This window comes from Xenopus laevis, chromosome 6L (genome assembly GCF_017654675.1).
Source record: "Xenopus laevis strain J_2021 chromosome 6L, Xenopus_laevis_v10.1, whole genome shotgun sequence".
Taxonomy (NCBI): domain Eukaryota; kingdom Metazoa; phylum Chordata; class Amphibia; order Anura; family Pipidae; genus Xenopus; species Xenopus laevis.
In genome coordinates this window covers 48,055,588-48,079,653 of record NC_054381.1, presented here as the reverse complement: position 1 = coordinate 48,079,653, position 24,066 = coordinate 48,055,588, and the positions used below count along the sequence as shown (strand labels likewise).

The following is a 24,066-nucleotide window of genomic DNA, read 5'->3' as shown; positions in this document are numbered from 1 at the left end:
TAAGGCTCCAAATTACAGGATGGACGTCTCCTGTAGACTCCATTTTATCCAAAAAATCCAAATTTTTTAACATGTATTTCTTTTTTCTATGCAATAATAATATAGAACCTTGTACTTGATCCAAACTAAGATATAATTAATCCTTATTGGAAGCAAAAACAGCCTATTAGGTCTATTAAATCTTTACATGATTTTTTAGAAGACATAAGGTATGAAGATCCAAAATACAGAAAGATCCATTATCCTGAAAACACCGGGTCCCGAGCATTCTGGATAACTGAATTGAATTTTTTTCATGATTTATTTTTTCGTTATGATAGCTTAGAGCTGACAAACAAGTCTATGTATAAGGCTTCTGTAATGCACTAGTCGCCCATGGATTCCCTTTTAGCTGTCAACAGTGCCAAAGTATCAGCCTTGGACTTGCATAGCTGAATAATTACATGCTGAGAGTAACTTATCAAGCACGGAAATTTACTTTGTGCTGTTGCATTATAAAGCAGAAAAATTAATAATGAATAATTAATGGACATGATGTTGCTTTATCAGATTGTAGCCATAAAAGCTTAATTATAGGCATATTCATGATTACAGTTTCATTTAAGGGAAATATACTACAGTATCTGCCTATTTGTATTTTTATATAGAGGCAATGTACTAATATCCCAGGCAACGATGTAAAGGAACTACGCATGTTGGATTCTAGGAAGAATGTGTATGGCACATGGATTGCCTGATATACTGCATTTCTGACCTCTGCTATCATTCCAGATAATAGATGAACAGCCGTGTTTACTCACAAAATGTTTATATTGTGGTAAAACTGACAGGTGAGTGCTTTGACTTTTTTTTTTTTACTTGGAACTGATACCCTCTCTATACAGGTATCACCACATCTCAAAACACAATGTTACTCACCAAAGTATTGTAGTGGGGAAAGTGCTGAGTGTGACACTGTTCTGACAATGCTACGAGATCTACTTCAACACACGTAGGACATGCACTGATGTCTCCTACAGGGCCCACTATGTGTACTTGCAAAATCACATATTCTTCCTTTGTAATAATGAAAACTTTTGGTAAGTATTAGCTATGTTTATATAATCGACAACTACAGTTATATTCTGTATATGCTCTGAATTTACTCAGTCCCACTATGTATTTATACAGAGGAGAGACTGTTGCCATATGCCTGGTGAAATCTTGATTGAAATGGGGGCATGGTAACATAGCGAATGTTATGTAAATTGCATTTAAAGTTACCTTAAAATCTATGCAATTTACGTAACTTCTGCAAAAGCAGTTGTGACCTGCCTACAAACGTACGTAACTTACATATCATGGAATGATAAAGTGTTCTAAAAGAATGACAACATAATGTAATGTTGCCCTGCACTAGTAAAACTGGTGTGTTTGCTTCAGAAAAACAATTATAGTTTATATAAACATAGTGCTGCGCAGCTATGGGGGCAGCCCTTGAAGCACAGGATACACAATTGATCAGAGATAAGTTCTCAAGAATCCCATTGCATACCACAGAGCTTATCTGTTACTGCCTTTTCTCCTTTTTCAGAGTTGAATGGCTGGCCCCATGGCTACACAGCAGCTTGTTTATGTAAACTATTGTAGAGTTTCTGTAGCAAAAACGCCAGCTGTATAAGTGCAGCACAATCAGTTCATTACATTTTCATTATTTTAATACACTTTCATTTTTTAGTGTTACTGTTCCTTTTATTATTTTAACTACAATAGAACCCCCATTTTACATCCCCTGATTTTAAGTTTTTCCTCATTTTGTTTTGTGGTCCCACCTGTATATTAATAATACATTTCCCCCGATTTTACATTTTCCTGGATTTTACACCATTTTCTTCTAGTCCCCTGAAAAACGTAAAATAGGGGTTCTGCTGTATTTATATAAAATGCCTATTGTAGAGTAACATCAGCTGTTTGGGATCTATTTACTGATATGAGCCATCACCTACATGAACTTTTTAGCAGTGGAAGGACTAGTTATTGGGCCCCACAGCAACATCATTGGGTCCCGAAACTCTTGGACGAAGACATTTTTCATAAACACATATTGCAGCTGTGCATTTTATCTGACTATCCAGCTCGTTCCTTTCCCTTTGTTTTTATTCATTATTTATATCTGACCTATTCTTTCGGCTGTTGGCTCTCCTATACGAAGGTCTCTTTTGATTTCCTTTGCAAACATTAAAACCTCTTTTGACCCTTGGGATAGCAGAGTTGTGTTAGTGAATTTGTGCAATGCTGCAAGGTGCTGAGGAGAACATGCAATTTGGAATTATAAAGCATGGAGCAAACCCTGCTATGATAGGGTGTACAAGTAGTGCTGGAACACATACAAGTTGTAATTGTTATATTCAATGCCGCAGGCTCAAGAATCTTATAAAGACTACTTTGTCAGCACAGTCCACAAAGAAATGTAATTTTCCAGTTTCGACAAAAGAAAAAAAAAAAAGGATAGCTAGTATTTTTCCTGAGAGGCACAGTTAGTGTTATGCTTATAAATAGCAGAGTAAAGTACATTGCCTCTGTACAGTGCTATAAGGCACACTGCTAAATCATTTTGCAAAAAGGTATTATATACTATTTAAGATTTTTAAGCATATCAATGACCTGTTATAAAAAAAAAAATAAAAAAAAGTTACGTAACAGAAAATGTGATTGTATTCTGCATTTCTAGGGGTTGAATCAGCAGACATAAATGCAGCATGCATACAATACACATTACATATCATTACAAACCTTTGGTGGCTTAAAGGGATAATCTGGCGAAAATGCTATATCAAGAAAGAACACCCCTCCCTCATAAACGGATCCAGGAGGCCCTAGTATGGTTGATCTCCATTCATAAATGTTATCTCCTTTGGGTCCGGCACTGCAACACAAAAATACATGAAAATACCAAATTAAGTTAATATACTCTACAAAATACACATATAGTAACTGTATAAGGCAAGACAATATATTTCAGGTGTCTAACTAAAGGTATTCAGAATTCCATGGTTTGAGGTTCGAAAAGGGATAATGTTTGCAAAAACCCCACTGATTCATAAATTGATCTCCTATGAATCCACCGGTGGCAGCAGTGGGGTACCTTTTTGTTTATACTACTGGAGAATGATTTATTACTGCCTAATTAAAATAGACTGTAATCATTATTCAACTGTATTAGTTTCACCCCCTTAATGCAAATCAATTTGCAGCAGTAATATATATATATATATATATATATATATATATATATATATATATATATATATATATATATATATATATATATATATATATATATATATATAAAACCAAAGGAATGGTGCACTCCGTAGACAAAATTAATACCTGGGTGCCAGCATGGGAAATAAGCAGTGAAAAAGGATTGCGGCACTCACAGGGTTTTAGTGAAAAAACAAAAAATGTTTTATTATTAAGCCTTTTCACTTTTTCACTATATATATATATATATATATATATATATATATATATATATATATATATATATATATATATATATATATATAAATAGCAAAGGAAAAAGATGCACACCAGGATTTGTATACAAAAAGTTAGAATTCCATATTTATTGGTTTACATTAAAAAATCGCCCAACGTTTTGGTCTGCACTCTGCTCCTAAGACCTTTATCAAGACCTGGTCTTGATAAAGGTCTTAGGAGCAGACCGAAACGTTGGCCAATTTTTTATGTAGAGAGCACAGATGGGAGGGGGAATGCTACAGACTCTCTCTTAGGGCAAGGCCAGACGTGGCGTTTTTGCTGCGTTTTTTACGTTGAGTTTTTAAAAAAAGAACAGCCAGGCGTATATACGCCACTGAAACCACATGTGACCGTCAACATGCGTTTTTCAGCACGTAGGATTCTTTTCCCAACATGCACTTCTCATTGTTGTCATTGAGAATTTGGACGCCATATTTAAAATACGCTGCGTATTTACGCAAAGTGTGGTTTCAAACGTGAAGATCCCATAGAGTCTATTGATTTGGTAGTTTCTTGACGTATGACTAATACTGGCGTTCTGTGGCGGCTTTCAGCTTGCAAGCGCCCTGTGTGAATTGCCATAGTGCGTTTTCCATTACTTTCAGTGGTAGTGCAGTTTATGCGTATTTACGCCTGGCTGTTCTTTTTTTTAAAACACAACGTAAAATAAAAACGCCACGTCTGGCTTTGCCCTAACAGCAGCTATCTCAGAAGTTGCTGACTGCACAATGCTCTGAAAGGCAGGGGGCGCAGCGAGAGCAGCTCATCATTACCTGCTGCGGGCCAATTAAAAATGGATCGCGGACCGCATTTGGCCCGCGAGCCATATTTTGGACACCCCTGACTCAACAGAAGAGCATAACTCTTTATCAAAGTAGACTGTGCCTATGTAAACCTGCATTCTACATTGCATAAACTTTACAGTACATGTCCTGCTTGCAGATGTCAATGTTACTGATTAAGTGTCAAGAGGGAAAATAGCCGCCGGGCCAGAAAGATCTTGTTTTAGGAAAATGTGATGGTGCTGGTAAATGGAGGGGATGTATGCAGTACAAATGATGTGGCTTGGGTGGGGAAGATATGCCCAACTTATATACATCGTAGGAAAATGTAGGCTTTACATGAGATGAAGGGCCTTTGGTCCCCTAAAAGGTGTATTCCCTGGGGGTGACATTATGTCTGCCAAAAGTGCAGCATACTTTGCTGTTTAGGTTAATGCTAGTGTTCTGGCTAAGGGGACTATCTTGTGGCATTAACTATATTTGGCATCAAAGCCAAGGGCCCTCTACGGTGTGAGCTGATCCACCTCTACCTACTAGTGGTGTTGGGAGGGGCATCCATGGATCACTTTGTGAGCTGGAGTACAGATGACCAATGAGCTGTACTTAACTAGTGATGCTCAGGTGGGCCGAAACAATAAGTGAACAATATGGGGCCCTGTGGATTGACCAAGGGGTTCTACATTATTTATCACTTGCACGTTATGTTCACAGTGATGATGCCACATGGTGTGGGACTGTACAAGGGTTGCCAAGCAACAATGTTGGCATGCTTTGGACTTTTTCAACATCTGTTCAACATCACAGCACTGGTAAAAAACTTAGTGTGGAACTAAATGTTGGATTAAATTCAGTGTTTCACTTAATTGAATTTTGTTATAAATCCTGTGAGTGCCGTCATCTTTTGCCATTTTAGCATCTGTAAAATGATGCGTGTGTCATCATAAAAAGCATTTTACAGTGTGGATATGATTGTTGTACACAAGGATGCACAGCATTAAATGGCTGGAGGCAATGAAAGGCTAGCAAAGTTAGGCAGTCTGTTTATTTGGCTGAGGATGACACTGGCACATGTCACAATGAAGCACATGGGTCCATATTTGCTATAATGACAAGACCAGCTCATATAGAATGCTACGCAAAGCAAAAAACCTGAAAAGCAATCATTTTTAAAGACTATTATTCTCATTCTGTAAATAGCAGTTTCATGATTACTTAATTTTTATATGAACATTAGTCTTGCGTTGAATAAAGAGAAGCTTCTCCCTAAGAAGCCATTTTTAATATGCTATGAGATGCAATCGAGAAAGTAAATGAATGACTATACTGTGGGTTAAACAGTAAAAATCTGCATGGCGTTACTTCTACTGAGCTAGCTTACTGTCATCTGTGTGTGAGCATAACTGACAGTCTGACACGGATATTTTGCTTAGACAATTGCTCTAATATTGACAACCTACAGCACTGAGCTATTTCAGTGAGTGGAAATAATAACAGGCCTCGTACTTTGCCTAACAATGAACAACACATTTATGACAACACAAGCATTCTTTTTACCAGCTAGGCCTAATTACTGATCGGGTGGAAACCCTAGGTGCCATTCCCTATTAGTGGGTGGCCACGTCCTCGTACAGGTATGGGATCCGTTATACGGATACCTATTATCTAGAAAGCTCTGAATTACGGGTAGGCTATCTCCCATAGACTATTTTATCCAAATAATCCACATTTTTAAAATTTCATTGTAATAATAAAACAGTACATTGAACTTGATCCAAAATAAGATATAAGTAATCCTTACTGGAAACAAAACCAGCCTATTTGGGTATATTTGGAGGGTTCCTTACTGAACTCAGAATGTATGTCATGCCTTTATTTGTTAATAAAAAAACTCAAATTAATCGGTTCATGAAAAAACCCAATAAAATTGAATCGTCTGATTTTTTCAGACTTTTTTTTGCCAAATAACTCACCCAGAATTTTTCGTATTTTGGGGCTAAACTCAGTCCAAACCACAATATCAATGTCAAATTGAGATTGACTTATACAAGACCTTGTATGGAGAAGAAGTAGGGCCAACCACACTCAGATGGATCCACAGGACCAGAAAAAATTAGTTAAAAAGTATATATTTTATTGGTACAAAGTTGAAAAATGTATAATTTGCATCTCCATCCACCCTACCCGTTTCGCACCCACTTGGGGCACTTAGTTCCTCACATTTTTATGCAATCTTTTCTTTAAACCAACTGAATTAAAGCTGAAAGCCTGCAGTTCAACTGTATCTGAGTTGTTTCATTTAAAATTCATTGTGTTAATGTACAGAACCAAAATTAGAAAAAATGTGTCTCTGTCCAAAGATTTATGGACCTAACTGTAACAGGTCCCATACCTGTACTTGCTACTAACCATGCATTCCTTTGTATGCAGCACCAAATGAACCAAGGACAATTCTCATAAACTCGCAGAACTAAAAAGGGACATTTATTCTGCTGAAGCCAGAAAGCATGTAGCTACCATGTATATCAGAAGAAACAAAGCAATTTGACTGAATGATTATTGCATTTTTTTCTACTGTTAAAGGGATACTGTCATGGGAAAACATGTTTTTTTTAAAAAACACATCAGTTAATAGTGCTGCTCCAGTAGAATTCTGCACTGAAATCCGTTTCTCAAAAGAGCAAACAGATTTTTTTTACATTCAATTTTGAAATCTGACATGGGGCTAGACATTTTGTCAGTTTCCCAGCTGCCCCTAGTCGTGTGACTTGTGCTTGCACTTTAGGATGGAACGGCTTTCTGGTAGGCTGCTATTTCTCCTACTTAATGTAATTGAATCAGTCTCAGTGGGACTCGGCTTTTACTATTGATTGTTGTTCTTATATCTACCAGGGAGCTGTTATCTTTTGTTATGGAGCTGCTATTTGGTTACCTTACCATTGTTCTGTTGTTAGGCTGCTGGGGGGGGGGTGATATGACTCCAACTTGCAGTACAGCAGTAAAGAGTGACTGACGTTTATCAGAGCACAAGTCACATGACTGGGGGCAGCTGGGAAACTGACAATATGGCTAGCCCCATGTTAGATTTCAAAATTGAATATAAAAAAATCTGTTTATGGAGCAGCACTATTAACTGATGTGTTTTGAAAAAAACATGTTTTCCCATGACAGTATCCCTTTAAAGATGTCATATTTAGAAAGATGGACTTTGGGGTACAATGGTGTAAAAAATCTGAAACAATGATTGTAAATTTGGAAGCTTCCATGGTGCCTGCCTAAGGTGAGACATTCTCTTTAGACTGAAGAGGAAGGGTGCAGTTTATTTTAAGAACATTAGGGATTCTGCTTTATGTAATGCTATGGAAAATATAATTTAAGGAGGAATTTATGGCCGAATTTAATCATGTGCTCCACTGCAAATATGAAGAACAGGAGCTTGCAGAGGACATCCTGCAGCCCCCAACAGTGTATACTTTACATTGTGTTATTTATTACAAAAAAACATAAGAAAAGAGCAATGAAATATGAAACTACAGAATTGTTTTTCCATCTGTCTTTACCCATCATGCCAAGCTGTTCAGAGGGTACAGCTGAGCTCTCTGGAAGTGTAATAGTTAATATACTTGTCTCTGTTTGCATTAACCTTTGAATAATAAAGCCCAGCTGGGAATGCTATAAAGAACAAACTGAGTAATGAATAATTAAAACCACCTACACAGCTTTTGGAGTGTTCGGTCTGCATAGAGTATATTAGCAAAGACATTACTGGGGAGAATGGATAGTAAATCCTCTCAGGGTTGTCGGGGTAAAGGGGTAATTACATTTTTAAAAAAACCTGAACAAATAAAGCATAGGTCTTTTTAAACACAAGAAATCAGCAGTAAAAGGTAAATAGTGATGTACTTATCAATTTAACTGTAAAGCCCAATGTGATTTGTTTTTGTTTATCTATACATGTATTGTTTAGCTGTGCCCCCCACCTTCAATAAAGGGAGCTTACAATTAACACTGGCTGCAGGGCACGACTGGCTCCAGTGCAACTCCAATGCAGGTCGCATCCATTAATCACCTTGAGCTTGGAACACAAAGCAAAGGCTCAGAGTTTCTGCTAATAAATATAAAGGTATTCTGAGGAAGTCTGATCAAAGTGCCTGTCGCCACCATGATTTTTATAGAATGGTAACAAATAGGCAAAAATAAATAATACATTTATCAATGCTGTTTTAGGGCAATAATTTCAAGTCGGGAGTATAAGGGGGTTATTTATTAACATTCAAGTTGTGTTTTCCACTAAAATTCGAGGTTATTTCTTTGGTCAAAAATCACATTTTCAAAAAATAAAAACTTGAATACTTCAAAATTTATTATATCCTGGAAATAGCTTGAATCTGAAAATACACCATCTAAAACTTATCAGGGTCAAGCAGGAGTCAATGGCAGAGGTCCCTTGAACCATTTGAAGATGTTAATAGCCTTCATGATGTTCAAGTTTTTTTCAAAGGGTTTTGCCTGAAAACTCGATCAATTCGAGATTTCACAACTCGAACTTGCTGAATCGATTTTTCTCCATTTGAGCTTTTTCTTGAATAAGATACCATTTGAGTTGTGAGTTAATTTGAGTACATTTGAGGTATAAAAAGCTCTAACATTCTACATTTCGTAAATAACCCCTAATTGTTTCTACCAATTTTTTCTCTATTTTTGTGAATTTAACATTATTATTGCCAGCAAAATGGAATAAATAATTCCAAAAAATGTCTACATTCTTGAATGGTGCTCCTAATTTAAAAAAAGTGGCAATGCCAGAGCATACAAAAATGCCTTCATCTCCAACCTGAGGCGAGACTTTTGTGAATCTGATAAAAAATCTAATTCCATAAATTTTTCATAGGGCTAGGGTTGCCATCTTTTTCTTTGGCCCTTACCAGCCCATGATTTAGGGGACAATAGCGGGACAGAGAAGGGGTAGAGACATGACACATATGGGTGTACTTTAGGTGAGAAAGCAGGGTTTGGGGCAGATAGGTGGTGGGTTCGCAAAAGTTATATTAAAATCGCACAAAGCAAAATTTTTTCGTGCAAAGACATAACTTTTTGCATTGCTAACAGTTTTTCCGTTACCGACTTTTATTACATTCCCCTATAATGGGGTTGTATACTAAAACTCAAATTAATCTATTTTTTTTTATTAAAACAAAGTCGACCTAACTCCCATACACAAATTGAACTTTTATCAATACGATTGATGCACCGAAAACCCGACTTTATCGGATTATCAGACAAAATCCAGCACAATGTCAAGAAACATCTTCAGGGACATCTGCCATTGACTTCTACATGACCTTGACAGGTTTAAGATGGAGTATTTTCAGATTCAGCCAAAAATCTTGGAATCTTCTGTATTGTTCTTCCAGTTCTAGGAGCATTTCTGATGACTGATATGATTGCAAATGTTCTGCACCTCACTTGTGTGTGGGATCTCCCTCCCTAAATAAGGCAATGTATACATGAGATTCTGGCAATGGGCACACTGCATTTGATACATGGCTCCCTTGTGTTCTGGGCAAGTTCTTTGTGACACGCACACGCAGATGGCATGGGGCCGCACATGTAGATGGTAATAAACCTTGAGTTTTATTTACACATGAATTATTCATTAGTGAGTCTATTGTCCTTTCAATTGCCGGCATTATCAGTCAGTGCTTAATTACTGTTACAATACAGGCTCAGACAATTGTGCCATTTTGTGTAAAATCTATTCAGCACTAGAAGTTCGTTTTGTCTTGTTGGAATGGACTATAACATTTTCTATCAAATTTTTAAATTGTAATTTAAAACGCATTTTATTTAAATGTATGTCCTTAATATAATTTAGGTATATCTTATATTGTGGGTTTCACAGTTCAAAGTTCAAGGGACACGTTAGTGAACTGGACTGGACTAGAACTTCAAACTGTGCAAACACAAAAGATTTCTTTATGTTTTAAGAGAGGTTCCCAAAATGAGAGAGAGGGAGCCTGAAGGCAAATAAGGGTAACATTAGGAGTGAATGTTTTTCTTGCCTATCTTTGTTACAGGCTGGGGGTCAAATGTAAGAAAATGATATACCGGTATGGGACAGGTTATCCAGAATGCTAGCGACCTGGGGTTTTGCGCATTAAGGATCTTTCCATAATATGGATCTTCATAACTTAAGGGGGGTTATTTATCAAAATCCGATTTTTTTTTCCTGAAATATACTCCGATCAAATCCGCACGGGTTACTTCCTCTTATTTATCAATACATTTTCCTGAAAAATTCCAATGAGGGAAAAAACTCGAAAAAGTTGTGAAAACCATACGAAAATTAGAATCGTACAAATTTTTCAGATTTCTAATTTTTTTTTGGATTTTTGCCCAAAAATCACAAATTCATCAGATTTTTGCACGAAACCCAGCACAGATCAGGATAAATTTGGGACCTCTCCCATAGACTTATATACAACCTCAGAAGGTCTGAGGTGCCGGATTTTCGGATTCAGACTTTTTCCATCCTCGGGGTATAATAAATCACAAATTTTATTGTAAAAAAAACCTCAAATATTTAGAATATTATTTAGAGTTTTGGGCATCCAGGACTTTAATAAACAACTCCCTTAGTCTACTAGAAAGAAATTGAAACATTAAATAAACCCAATAGGTTGGCTTTGCCTCCAATAAGGTTTCATTATAACTTAAGGTGGCCATGCATGGGCTGATAAAAGCTGCAGACAGACCGAATCGGCAGCTTATTGGCCCGTGTATGGGGCCCTCAACGGGCTTCCCCGATCGATATCTGGCTAAAAGTTGGCCAGATGTCAATCAGACAGGACTAAAAATCCCGTCGGATTGCGGCCGTATCTGCATCGTTGATGCGGTCCCGCAATCCGACCACCCGTATACCCTTCGTTATGATCCAATCATTGGGCCCTAGGGCCCAGGATCAGATCAGCACGATATCGGCCGCCTCAAGGTGGGCATATTGGGAGAGATCCACTCATTTGGCAACATTGCTAAACGAGCAGATCTCTCTGTGTATGGCCACCTTTAGTTGGGATCATGTACAAGCTACTATTTTATTATTACAGAGAAAATGGAAACCGTTTTTAAAAATTTGGATTATTTGGATAAAGTGGAGTCTATGGGAGACAGCCTTCCTGTAATATGGAGCTTTCCGGATTACAGATCCCATACCTGTACAATGTATGTATCAACTTTTACCCAAAAAAGTAATTTTTTTTTTTTTTGCATTCTTTTGTGTAGCTAAAAAGCAAACGCTTTGGCATATTATTAAAACATAATATACATACTGTGAATAAAAATAGGAAATATACTTGTGAACATCAAGGATGTCGGCTCTCAGCTTTTTAAAAATGCAGCTCACATACAACAGTACTGTACATCTAGAAAAATCAATTGTTTTCGGTACATGAAGTAAAACATTGCACTTGAGTGAATTAAGCAAGACTGAATTCCAATATAAAGTTTTTGGGTAACCTTGAAGTAAAATCATTCAGACGAAGGGGACAATATAATTAGAAGCTTATCTTCAGTTCTACGCGACAAAAGCAACAGCATTGCGCAGCTTAATTTCTTCTGGGAAGAACTATTCTACATATAATAGACTTGTAGAAGGAATTGTAGAAGGAATGTCTAAGAGCAGGTGCACAAATTCCAACTGTGGAAGTTCTGTTTCACAAAATAAGGGGGAAGGCCTGTAAATGCGTTGCAGACATATACCTAAACTAACATAGGCCGCAAGCTAATACGTATTGTTTGAAAAACATTTAGGGTAAGGCCAGACGTGGCGTTTTTGCGGCGTTTTTAAAAAAGAACAGCCAGACGTAAATACGCTACTGAAACCACACGTGACCGTCAACATACGTTTTTCAGCACGTACGATTATTTTCTCAACATGCACTTCTCATTGTTCTCATTGAATTTGGACGCCATATTTAAAATAAGCTGCGTATTTATGTACGTGTGATTACAAACATGCAGATCCTAAAGAGTTTATTGATTTGGTAGTTTCTTGACGTATTGGCGTTTCTGCTAAAAAAAGCCAATACTGGTGTCCTGTGGCGGATTTCAGCTTGCAAGCGCCCTGTGTGAATTGCCATAGTGCGTTTTCCCATTAGTTTCAGTGGTAGTGCAGTTTATGGGTATTTATTTAGGTGCTTCTGCTGTATCTAGAACAGGCACCTCCTTGGAAAGACACTGGTGTACCAAGAGAAAAAGGAGAGATAGGTGAGCCTAATAGTTATTACGAACGAAAAAAATGGTGAGAAGCCTGAGGATATTGTACCCATTAGTATAGGGTCATACCCACAGCTACCTTGCAAACCAGTTCAGGTTAAATAGCAAAATTACTACAGAATAATGAAAAACTTTAAAACGTAGCCTTTAATAAATATCATTAAAACCAAAGTATGCAGGGCCATGCCCTCAGCACCACAAAACCAAAACAAATGTGTAGACCCACTGTCTTAACATATAGACAGTGCAGGACAATTGCCTTAAAAAACACCAAAAAATTAAAACTGCAACAGGTGGTAAACGGTGGAGTGAAAAACGCCGTAAAGTAGGCGATCTTTTAAAGTTTAGGGAGTCCTAGTATCAGGCATTCTACCCTCCCATTTTACCCATTGCCAGGAGGACAATTCTGCCTACCTACGTTGGGAACGGATGGGAGCTTCTCCCCCACCGTCCACCTATGCTGCCCGACGCGTTTGCCGTAAACACAGCTTCTTCAGGGGCATAGGTAATTTTTTAGTGTTTTTTAAGGCAATGGTCTTGCACTGTCTATATGTTATTAAGACAGTGGGTCTACACATTTGTTTTGGTTTTGTGGTGCTGAGGGCATGGCCCTGCATACTTTGGTTTTAATGATATTTATTAAAGGCTACGTTTTAAAGTTTTTCATTATTCTGTAGTAATTTTGCTATTTCACCTGAACTGGTTTGCAAGGTAGCTGTGGGTATGGCCCTATACTAATGGGTACAATATCCTCAAGCTTCTCACCTATTTTTTCGTTGTACCAAGAGGAAGCCTGGATTTCCTATTACATGTATAGGATCCGTTATCCAGAAACCGGTTATCCACAAAGCTCTGAATTACGGGAAGGCCTTCTCCTATAGACTCAATTTAAACAAATAATTAATAATCTAAAGAATGATTTACTTTTTCTTTTTAATAATAAAACAGTACCTGATACTTGATCTCAACGTAGATATAATCAATTCTTATTGTAGGCAAGACAAGCTTAAACATGCTTAAATGAGTTTTTGGTAGATTTAAAGTTGGGTGGTCAAAATTATGGAAAGAGCTCTAATCTACCCCCAGGTCCCTAGCATTCTGGATAACAGATCTTACACTTGTATCTCCCTTTGCTGGCAACATATAGGATAGGGGAAAAGGGGTAAAAAAATATCCTTGTTGTGCTCATTTCACCATTGACTGCACTGAAGTCCAAGCTAACTGCTGATTTGACTGGTATATTATAATGAATCAGGGCAAACTTCTGCTCATGGAAATATCTGAGCAAGAATGTCTGATGAGTTTCATTCTGCAATGACTGTTTGTGATTCATCAGCCAAGATAAGGACTAAATGACAGGGAGGTGACATTAGATGCTTAAAACAGAAAAGAGTATGTACATCTCCTATTTCTGAAAAAAACACTTGTACAGGTTTAGGAACAGTTATCTGGAAACCCGTTATCCAAAAAGCTCAGAATTACGGAATCAATATCTCCCATAGACTCCATTTTATCCAAGTAATCCACATTTTAAAAAATGATTTCCTTTTTCTCTGTAATAATAAAACTTGTACTTGATCCAAACTAAGATATAATTAATCCTTATTGGAAGCAAAACCAGCCTATTGAGTTAGTTTGTTAATAATTCACTGCAATAATATACACTGCTCAATTACTCATTACATTCAAATGCACCAAGTAAGGGTATAGCTAATATTAAAGGCTGCAATTAAAGAAACACACTCACAACTATGCTTTATAAAGTACAAGTAAGGAACCTGTTATGCAGAATGCTCGGAACCTGGGTTTTTCCCGGATAAGGGATCTTTCTATAATTAAGTCTACTAGAAAAAGATTAACAGATTAACAGTGTACAGTGGGTCTGCCAAGCTACAAGCAAGGACTGCCAAGAATAGCTTACAAAAATAAATAAACAGGCTATGTAAAATGCTCTGGCTCATTCTTTCTTATTTATCGACAATCACTGGGCACCCTTGGTCATCTGGTCACATCTCTTACTAAAGAGACACTTGTGAAAATAAACATTTAGCTTGCCTCAAAACAATGTGATGTATAGGTTTGCCTTCTTAGTTTCTGGGGAAGAAAAATGATAAACCACTTTTGGTTTTGAGGAGAAGTGGTTTATTTCCTTTGTGCCCAAAAACAATAAGTCTGTCTTGCTTCACTGCTGGGAGTCTAGATTTGGAACACGTTTCAGAAGACACAATCAACTACTTTTATACGAGTGGCTTGTTTACATTCAGGCTAGAAGTCACACACATTTTTTCATGTTTTCCCCTACAAACCTGTAGGTGTGTGTATTGACAGGACTGCAATCAGATTTGAAATATGCATTTTGACCTGAATATCCAGAAGTGTGATCTCCATGGGAGTATATTTATCAAAGAGTGAAGTTAGAGATCACCACAGTCTGCTAGAGTGAAATACCGCCACTCTCCATTCTTTCTGGGATTTTTAAAGGCAAATTTATCAAAGGGTGAAAGTTCATCCTTTGATAAATATGCCTTTCATTATCCCATAAAAATGAACGGAGAGTGGCGGAATTTCACTCTAGAGGACTGTGGTTATCTCTAACTTCCACTTTTTGATCAATATACCCCCATGTGTTTCGAAGCATACTGAAGTGTAGAAAACTCCATGGGTGTTAGTAGCCTTACTGTACTAAAGTCAGGGTAGCTCAGCTTGTGGTAGTTTTAAAAGCTTGGATGAGGCAGAACTAATCAAGAACTGACCTTTTAGGCCCATGGATAATAACATACCTCCCGATTTTGATAGCTAAACCCGCAGACCAGACTGAAATGTCCCGACTTTCGCTTTGATCTCCTGCACTGAACAGCCAGAAAAAAATAAAAAGTTTCTGCTTTTGGCAGAGCTCCCACAATATGTGGCAGATGCACTTTGATACATTTGTAACAATTTCAGATAAGCAAAGAAATAATTGTAACAATTTAAGATAAGCAGGTCTCTTGAGGAAACTGACTTCCATCTTAAAGAGCAAACAAAACTGTAATAACACATAAAAACCACAGAAATGTGTTCAAACGTTCATAACCTGCCAAATTTTGTAAAATGAACATGGTAGTTAGGGTTGTGGCCACAAAATTGGGCATGGTAAAAAAAATTGCTCATCTAGCAATTTGAGACTGCATATTGTTCCATGGATCTTCCCTAATGCTTGTAACTATGTATTGTACTGTATACAATGCTTTTAAACCTTTCCAGAATATTAGTAGACAATTTTAAAACAACTGCTGTTCACAAAAAATAATGTACATCAATAGTCAATACTGAGCTTTACAGCTTTACATCCAGAGCAGCATTCATTGGTTTAATTAACCTTCAGAATCCACCCAGATGTTCTAATACAGGATGGATTCATTAGCAAATGTAAGCAGCTAGCCAGCCATGCAGATTTCGAGGTCAGATGTGATCAAATTCTTCAGGGACCACATAATATAAGGGAATATTCTAAGCTTTAACTTTTGATTTTTCATTCCCTTTTTCCCCCATCATCATGGAATGGCAAATCATTTACTTATGTTTTGTATTATATATATATTCAATTAATCAAATGTTCAATGTGGGAATCCAGCAAGTTTCCTCGAGGAGTCCCAGATATGGATCCAACTGGCCAATCATAATGAATAAATAAATAATGATTAACAATAATTTTTATCATTGCCCAACCATTCAGGATTTATTATTCTGAACTAACCCCAACTGAAATAAAAAAGGTTAGGTAATAGCTGGTATGCAATGAACCACTGGAAAAATTCCTTGCATGTAAATCTAAGGTTAGTTATTATCTTTTTAGCTGTGTTCCCTATTAATGATATTAACACTTGGGGGGTTATCAAAGTTCAAATTTATCTCAATATTTTCTTCTACAAACTCTGATCAAATCTGATCTGTTTTTTTTACGCTTATTATTATTACATTTTCCCAAAAATTAAATCTGATTTTCACGATCTTTTCATCCAATTTTCACGATTTTTTTCAGAATTTTCACCAAAAACTTTGGGATATTGCACGAAACCCAGCGCACATCACAAAATCATTGGGACTTCTCCCATTGACTATTATGCAACCTCGACAGGTCTGAGATGCCGGATTTTCCTATTTGGACTTTTCCATCCTCTGGGTTTAATAAATTCCGAAAGATTTTTGCATACGGAGTTTAGTAAATAACTCCCTAAGCATCAATTTACCCAGCCAGACAAGTAACATACAGGCTAGGAAGCAATAAGGAAACCAAAGAACACAGAGAAATACAAGCAGCTATGGAAATAATAATCACATTGGACAAATGACTTAAGCTCTGTAGAGCAGCAGTGTTACTATACCACCTTGCTGATTTATTATCAAATGCAGAGACTTAAAGTTTAACTTATACTTCATAGGGCATGTTCAGCACAATGAGCTCCCAGTTTAATACTTTAGTCTTTTGTTCTTTCCATGTCTGTGTGTTTCCTCCATGTCCTTTGGGTTTGATCCATACTTAAGGCAGGTTAATTGGCTCCTGATGAAATGGACTCTAGCTTGTTGTGTGATTGCGATAGGGGCTTTAGGATTAAAGCCCTAACAGGGGCTTATATGAATGTAGATTACTGAGTAAAAAGCATCGTAATAATAAAAAGCATAATGATGTCTTATAAAAATGGCAGACAAAAAGACAATTTGTACAAGAAAGGGAAAAAATTACAAAAACAAAACAAGAAAAAACAAATTTTCAGGCAAAAGCTGTTGCTCAACAAAAATCCCTGTTCCGTAGGCTACACAAGTTACTAACATGTAAAAAATTGATTGCCGTTTAATTGAAATTGTTCCTTAAATTTTTAGAAAATTCACTATAAATTTTGAAACTACACCTCCTTTTGTCTTCTATAGAAACTTGCCAGGTTTTAACTGCTGAATTTTCGCTTTAGAGTTTTTGTAATTGATACATTTTTAAAATTTGAGCTCAAAAATGCAATTTTGGAAAAAACACAAGATTGCAATTATTTGAGAAATTTTCTTTAATTACCCTATAGTGTTTCTTGGCCAGCATTTTTCATCCAATACCCTCTATCAATGACATGAATTGAATTTGGTTTCAGTATTTGTATTTGAGTTTACTAACCTTTAAATACTGGCCAAAAATGGCACAGAAACTATCCACTCTGATTATCATTATGTAGTGTATGGAGCATGCTATGGTGGCGTTTGTGACTAAGCAGCCGTCTCTATCTATTGGACTGCAGCCAACATTTTATAACAGGACAAATTCCATGTCTAATAAAGAAGAAAAATCAATGAGCAACCTTTTGATGGTTTGCTCTGTTAACACAGATGTGAATTCGTAAATGTCTCTTTAATTACACTGTGTCATTTTCAGCAATATGTTGAATTATGTAATGACACTGGAAGATTGACTATTTTCAGGTGATCATTCACTGGTATTGATTCGGTTCACACTACCCTTTGTTGAACGGAGACAATTTCCATTGTTTAGGTAAATCCACTCCTTAGTATTCCTTTTATCTAATATAGATTAAGAATGTCAACTACTTAGTTACGTAAAATTCCTTTACTTAAGATGGCCATAGATGTTGAGATTTTTAAAAGATCCGATCCTCATCGTGAGACCACGATATTCTCGGGAATGATCATACGATCGTACGGATTGACCATCAACTAAAAAGACCAATTAGCCAGGAAAACAAAGGGGAGCTGCCTGCTTGGCCCTGCAGACATAGATAGATTGCACTGGGACCAACAAAGATTTTTTAACCTGGCAGATCAATTTCCTGGCAGATGTCGGCCGAAAAATCGTAAGATGTACAATCGTTCGAATCCCACTAACCGCACAATAATTTCGAAGGATTGGTTGGACTTCGCTACAATCGGTCGTTCGGCAAGAAGAATCGTCGCGTCTATGGGGAGCTTTACAGTAAAGGAAGCTAAACCTCAACACAGTTGGCAAAACAATCACCACTAAAGCAGACTGGCTAAAATTTAAGGACTGATTTTTTTTGGAACAAACGTCTTTTTGCCTAAATGGCATAAGGAAAAAATCATGCCGCCACATGAGAATATCAGAACAATACCAAGTCTTACTTGAGTGCCTACAGGGAAAAATGTGTATTATTCATTAGGATCCTGAATAGTGAACAGCAGTAACTATTAATATCATTTCCGAAGCATCTTCTCTGTTCATGAAGTGCTATAATCTCCGCTCTATGAAGTGCAGGCATTTTGAAATCATACTTGATTCCGTAGGGAGCTTTGTAACTTATGAATAACTATGAAGCTTCCTCCATGGCCAGTAAAGCAATCAATATCAGGCTCTACAGGGAACACAAAATAAAATCTCATTCTGGAACTGAATCATGTAATGGTCAGATTTCACTTACATAAAAAGAAATCAGCTCTAAAACGCAAACTACAAAAATCTCTGTTTTAGGTTCATTTTACAGGTATGGGACCGGTTATCCAGAATGCTTGGGACCTGGGGTTTTCCGGATAATGGATCTTTCCATCATTTGGATCTTCTTACCTTAAGTCTACCAAATAAATAGCTGGTTTTGCTTCCAATAAGTATTCATTCTATCTTAGTTTAGATCAAGTACAATCTTCTGTTTTATTATTACAGAGAAAAAGGAAATCATTATCAGAAATTGGGACTATTTGGATAAAATGTAATCTATGGAAGACAGCCTTTCCGTAATTCTTAGCTTTCTGGATAATGAGTTTCTGTATCTCTCATAACAGAGCATGCCCGTGTGTTTTAGAATATCAACTGGAGGGAAAATAACCCAACATTTCAGGGTGACAAAAGTAATAATGAATAAAAAAAACATATGACTATGAAGATTTTCATTCATCCAGGTCATGGTATATCTAGTATAGGTAGTATAGTATACATTACCTATAAAATATATCCTTATAAATGTTCTTTAGTTATGCCATCCATTATTTCAATTGGTGCTTATAAAAGTCACTTGTTATACTTTTGTCACATTAATTGCTTCTTTATTACAAAAGGTGGTAACACTACTGTAATCTATAAATATGATAGAATATTAGCAGTATTGCAGCAGAAGTCTATTTGTTTTAAAAAGGGATAGAAACCCAAACATGCTAGAACCCCCTCAGAATTTTCACCCCTGGTTCTGATGTACGTGTAGGTGCGCCGGGTGCAGTTAAAGCTTATTGCAGCAGCAAAATCTACCTCGAGCCCCAGCATAAACCTGCATAACTACTGCCACTGCATAAACCTAAACATTAAGGGGGTTATTTATCAAAGTTCGAATTTTAGAGGTTTGTGAGGTTTTTTATACCTTGAATTAACTCACAACTTAAATGTGTTCCGATTAAAGAAAAAAACTCGAATTGAATCAGTGAATTTGGGGTGAACAACCCAAAAACTCAAATTAATCGAGTTTTACAATGGAACAAACTTAAATTAATTGAGCATTCTATACACCAATAACATTCAAAATACTAAAAATATTATTATACTAGAAAGCAGCTTACAATTACACTTACAGCAATCCCTAAAGTTAAAAAAAACCCTACCCCCATTAACCCCCCTCTCTCCCCCCCCCCAGCCTAGCTGCTACCCCGGGCAAATGCGCCTAAGTCTTTACTTACCCCTCGGTGCAGATTCCAGCGGAGTTCACTGGCACTGAGGGGTAAGTAAAGACTTAGGGGCATTTTTGTCACAACATACAGTTGTCATTTCTTAAATCTTTATATATCCCAAGCAAAGCTATAGAAGAACAGCAGTGACTATATGTTTTAAAAAGGCCCAGGGAAGCACACAGAGCTAATATATTATCTACAATATTTACAATATGAGAGCTAACCTCTCAGTTTCAAGCTCTTTGTATTTGACCTGCATTCTATAAACATTTATAACATCCTAATAGTTTCTAGCAGAAGTACATTACTCCGTGTAAGTAAAAGGAGATGTATTATTACCCAGTATACACTTTACTGTTCTTTTGTGCAAAAGGTTTTCTAAAATCTGATATTAGCTTTTATTTCCTTATTGAATATTCTCAGTTCCCTCTCCTTGGGTTGTCTAGTTATAACCACAGTGCTAAATTATTAATTAGTGGCTTATGTGTCATTATGCTACCGTTCAGTCTACATCAAATACCACATAGCATACATCTTTCCCAATACTTTATTTTGTTGTATGCCCTTTAAAAATGTTTCTAAACCACCGATGCTTCTAACCAAATGCAAATTTTATGATACAGTATTTATATTATGATGCAGTATTAATATTAATCAACAAAATGTATTTTCTGATGTTAATAATTATTGAAGAATAATTGATACAACAGATGGTCACATTCAAGATTTCCAGAATAAACATGTTTCATGCACTTCCAACTATTGGTTAAACTAGGTTAAAAAGATATCAAATATCTAACTGTGACAGTAGGCCATCGTGAGACAGGCTAGCTTTACCTTGCTAATTATCCAAAAAATGAAGGTTACAGCAAGGAATACCAAATCCCACCTAATGCTAAACATGCAAGATGATGCATTAAAGTATTAATTAATCCAATCTGACAACTGTGATCATTTTGTACAATCATACAGCACTTTGCAAGTTGCCTCTATGTTGTACAGCAATATATGGATATTGTGGCTTCTGTAATTCTTTAAAGGGGACCCATCACCCAAAAAAATAATTCCAAATCCTATTTTATCATGTTAGTCAAGCAAAATGAACTTTAATTACACTGTAAAAAAAATGTTTAATCTTGTTTCCTTCTGTCTGGGAATTAATAATTATAGCAAGCAGGCAGGAGCCATTTTGTGGACACTGTTATTAAGATAAGTCTTGCATCATCTCAAAATCTTGTTTGTGCACCAGAACGAACCCATGCACTGGTTATACAATTAAATGGTGAAGAGAACAGGGTGAATGTGGGGAGAGCAGTTACATCTAGTAAGTGTTGAATGGAAAGTGAAAGTAATTGCCTGCCCCACCTCTATGCCTAAGGCATAGAGGAGGGACAGGCAATATTTGATTGACAGCAAAGATTTTGAGTGCTTACATAAAAAAATAATTTGGGTTTCATGTTTAATTTGAAAAGGACATTTATTATACAGCTTTTTATGTCTGCCTTGCTCACTCATAGCTCTGGGCTCAGATAAAAGCAGGGATGGGAGGAGGGGGAGAGAGGAGCAAACTGAGCATGCTTAAGCCCTAGCCCTTGAGGTTTATGCTGAAAACAGAAAGTCTGATATAGAAGCCCATGTGTACATAATAGAACGAAAGAAATGCAGTGTTTATTTTGACATGGTTTTGGTGAGCTTCAGTGATAAAAATTTCTTTGGTTTTAGTCCAGTTGTATCAGAAGTGCAGGGCTTATAACATAACATTTAGGCAACTTGCAAAGATCTCTATGATAATGCAGACTATTTGGGCCTTGGTAGATGAGAAGACTTGTCACCCATGTGAAAAGATAAGAAGACTTGTCACCTGTAGGAAATCTGCGCTGCCATTACCCTAGAAGCATCACATTCACTGTATTAATGTAGAAATTGTCACTTTGGCTAGTGATATTACCAGGACTGGTACATTATGACCACACATGATAGGGTTATTTTGATAAATGTCTCTGTTGAGGACTGAAACATTGATTTATATAAAGTGTGCATGACCCTAATTGGAGATTTAAACATACATTGGGGATTATGCAATTAAAGGCACTAAGTTTGCCCTGGGGCAGTAACCTATAGCAACCAATCAGCAGGTAGTATTTCCTGGTCACATGTTTAAAAGCAAAGATCTTATTGGTTGCTATGGGTTACTACTCCGGGGCAAAGTATCTCCTTTTTATCACATATGGGGGGGATGTCTTTTAAAATACTTGAAAGTGTCGTACATATTACATTTTATACAGCATACACATTCACATACAAACACTAGCGCTGAGGGTTTCGTTTGTTAAAAAATAATGATGCTTTCCTGGTAAAGTACCAAATCAAGCCGTTTGTCGCATTCATTATGCTCTTGTGTTTCCATCAGTCATGATACTTAAGAGCTATAATTGGCTATTTGACTTCTACCTCCAAGGTGACTGGCTATGTGTTTTCATTTCAGATAATGAATGTTATTTAAGTGGTGTGGAAAGAAAGCTGGATATTGAGGTAATGATACATGTCAGACCAGGTCCGGACTGAGAATTAAAATAGGCCCTGCCATTTTAGGTACACAGAGGCCCAATCAGCCCACACAGAGGCCCAAACAGCCCCACTAAATACTGACTTTCTATGGCATCTTATAGCAGCCCCTCTGGCATTTGCCAGAACCCACAGATTGCCAGTCCGGGCCTGTGTCAGACAGCTCTCATGAGTTGCTCAGAGTTTCCTTGGTCCCCATCACAAGCATATTACATTCCTAGTGTAAACCATTACAAATAAAGGAGTTGCCCATGTTCCAAGTGCATTAACTAATAGAGTAATGTAGTAAAAAGTTTTACGTCTGCCCACATCTAGTAACCAATTTTGGGTGATGTAATAAAAGGCTATAGCAACCAATCAGAAGATAGAATTTACTAGTCACCGGTTTAAAAGCAAGCATCTTATTGGTTGCTATGGGTTACTGCTCCTGGGCAAATTTAGTGCCTTTGATTACATATCAGGGTTAGTTATTAATCAGCTGCCCACTAAATGCTACCCGGTTGCTATGGGTTATATTGAACAACAAAGTCCCTAAAACCCATGTATACCCCAAACAATCCATTCCCTTGTTCCCCTGAATGATGTGTGAAACCTATTCATGGAAAGTACAGATTATAACCTGAAACCTTTAGCATATGGTGAAAAAAACTGCTAGAAATCAGAAAAATGTATTAGAAGTGATTTCTGTACAATCATTATATACATGTGTCCCACATCCAAAAGCAAAAACACAAAAAAAAATCCACAAGCAGTCCAATTTTTTCTGGATCTCCACCAGAGTATTCTCCAGGATTACAGTGCATTATATTGGAAGAGATTTAATCTGAGTCGTTTTCAGAAAATAATGAGATAAATTCAGACTTTGATAAATGTGCCTCCCCAACTCATTTTGAGTCAGTAAATGTTAACTCATATTTAGACTCAAAGACTATGGGGCAAATTCACTAAGATGTGAAGTTGCGCCAGGCGCAACTTCACCGCCCTTGCCAGGCGTAGTTTCGCCAGGGCTCCGCAAATTCACTAAAATCCGAAGTTGCGCACAGGGGTAGCGTAAGGTTGCGGAGTTGCGCTAGCGTTGATTCGCTATATAAAGCGAAGTTACTCTAGCGAAGGCTAATTTGCATACGGCGCGAAATTCAAATTTCAATGGAGGAACACGTATCTGCACTACAAATGCCTAGAAAACCTTCAAATCAACAAATAAAAATTTTATTTTGCCCTACACATGTGCCCACTGTCTAGGTAAATTGCCATGAGTCAGGAAATGTAGGGGGGAGGAAGG

At 37.0% G+C, this 24,066-nt stretch overlaps 1 protein-coding gene across 1 annotated transcript in view; it reads right to left on the bottom strand.

Moving 5' to 3' along the window:
* Positions 1-24,066, bottom strand: part of ube2e2.L (ubiquitin conjugating enzyme E2E 2 L homeolog) — a 127,373-nt gene that overhangs the window by 11,631 nt on the left and 91,676 nt on the right. Inside the window, 1 exon segment of the mRNA NM_001094637.1 lies at positions 2,773-2,905. Coding sequence (NP_001088106.1) covers positions 2,773-2,905 — 133 coding nt within the window.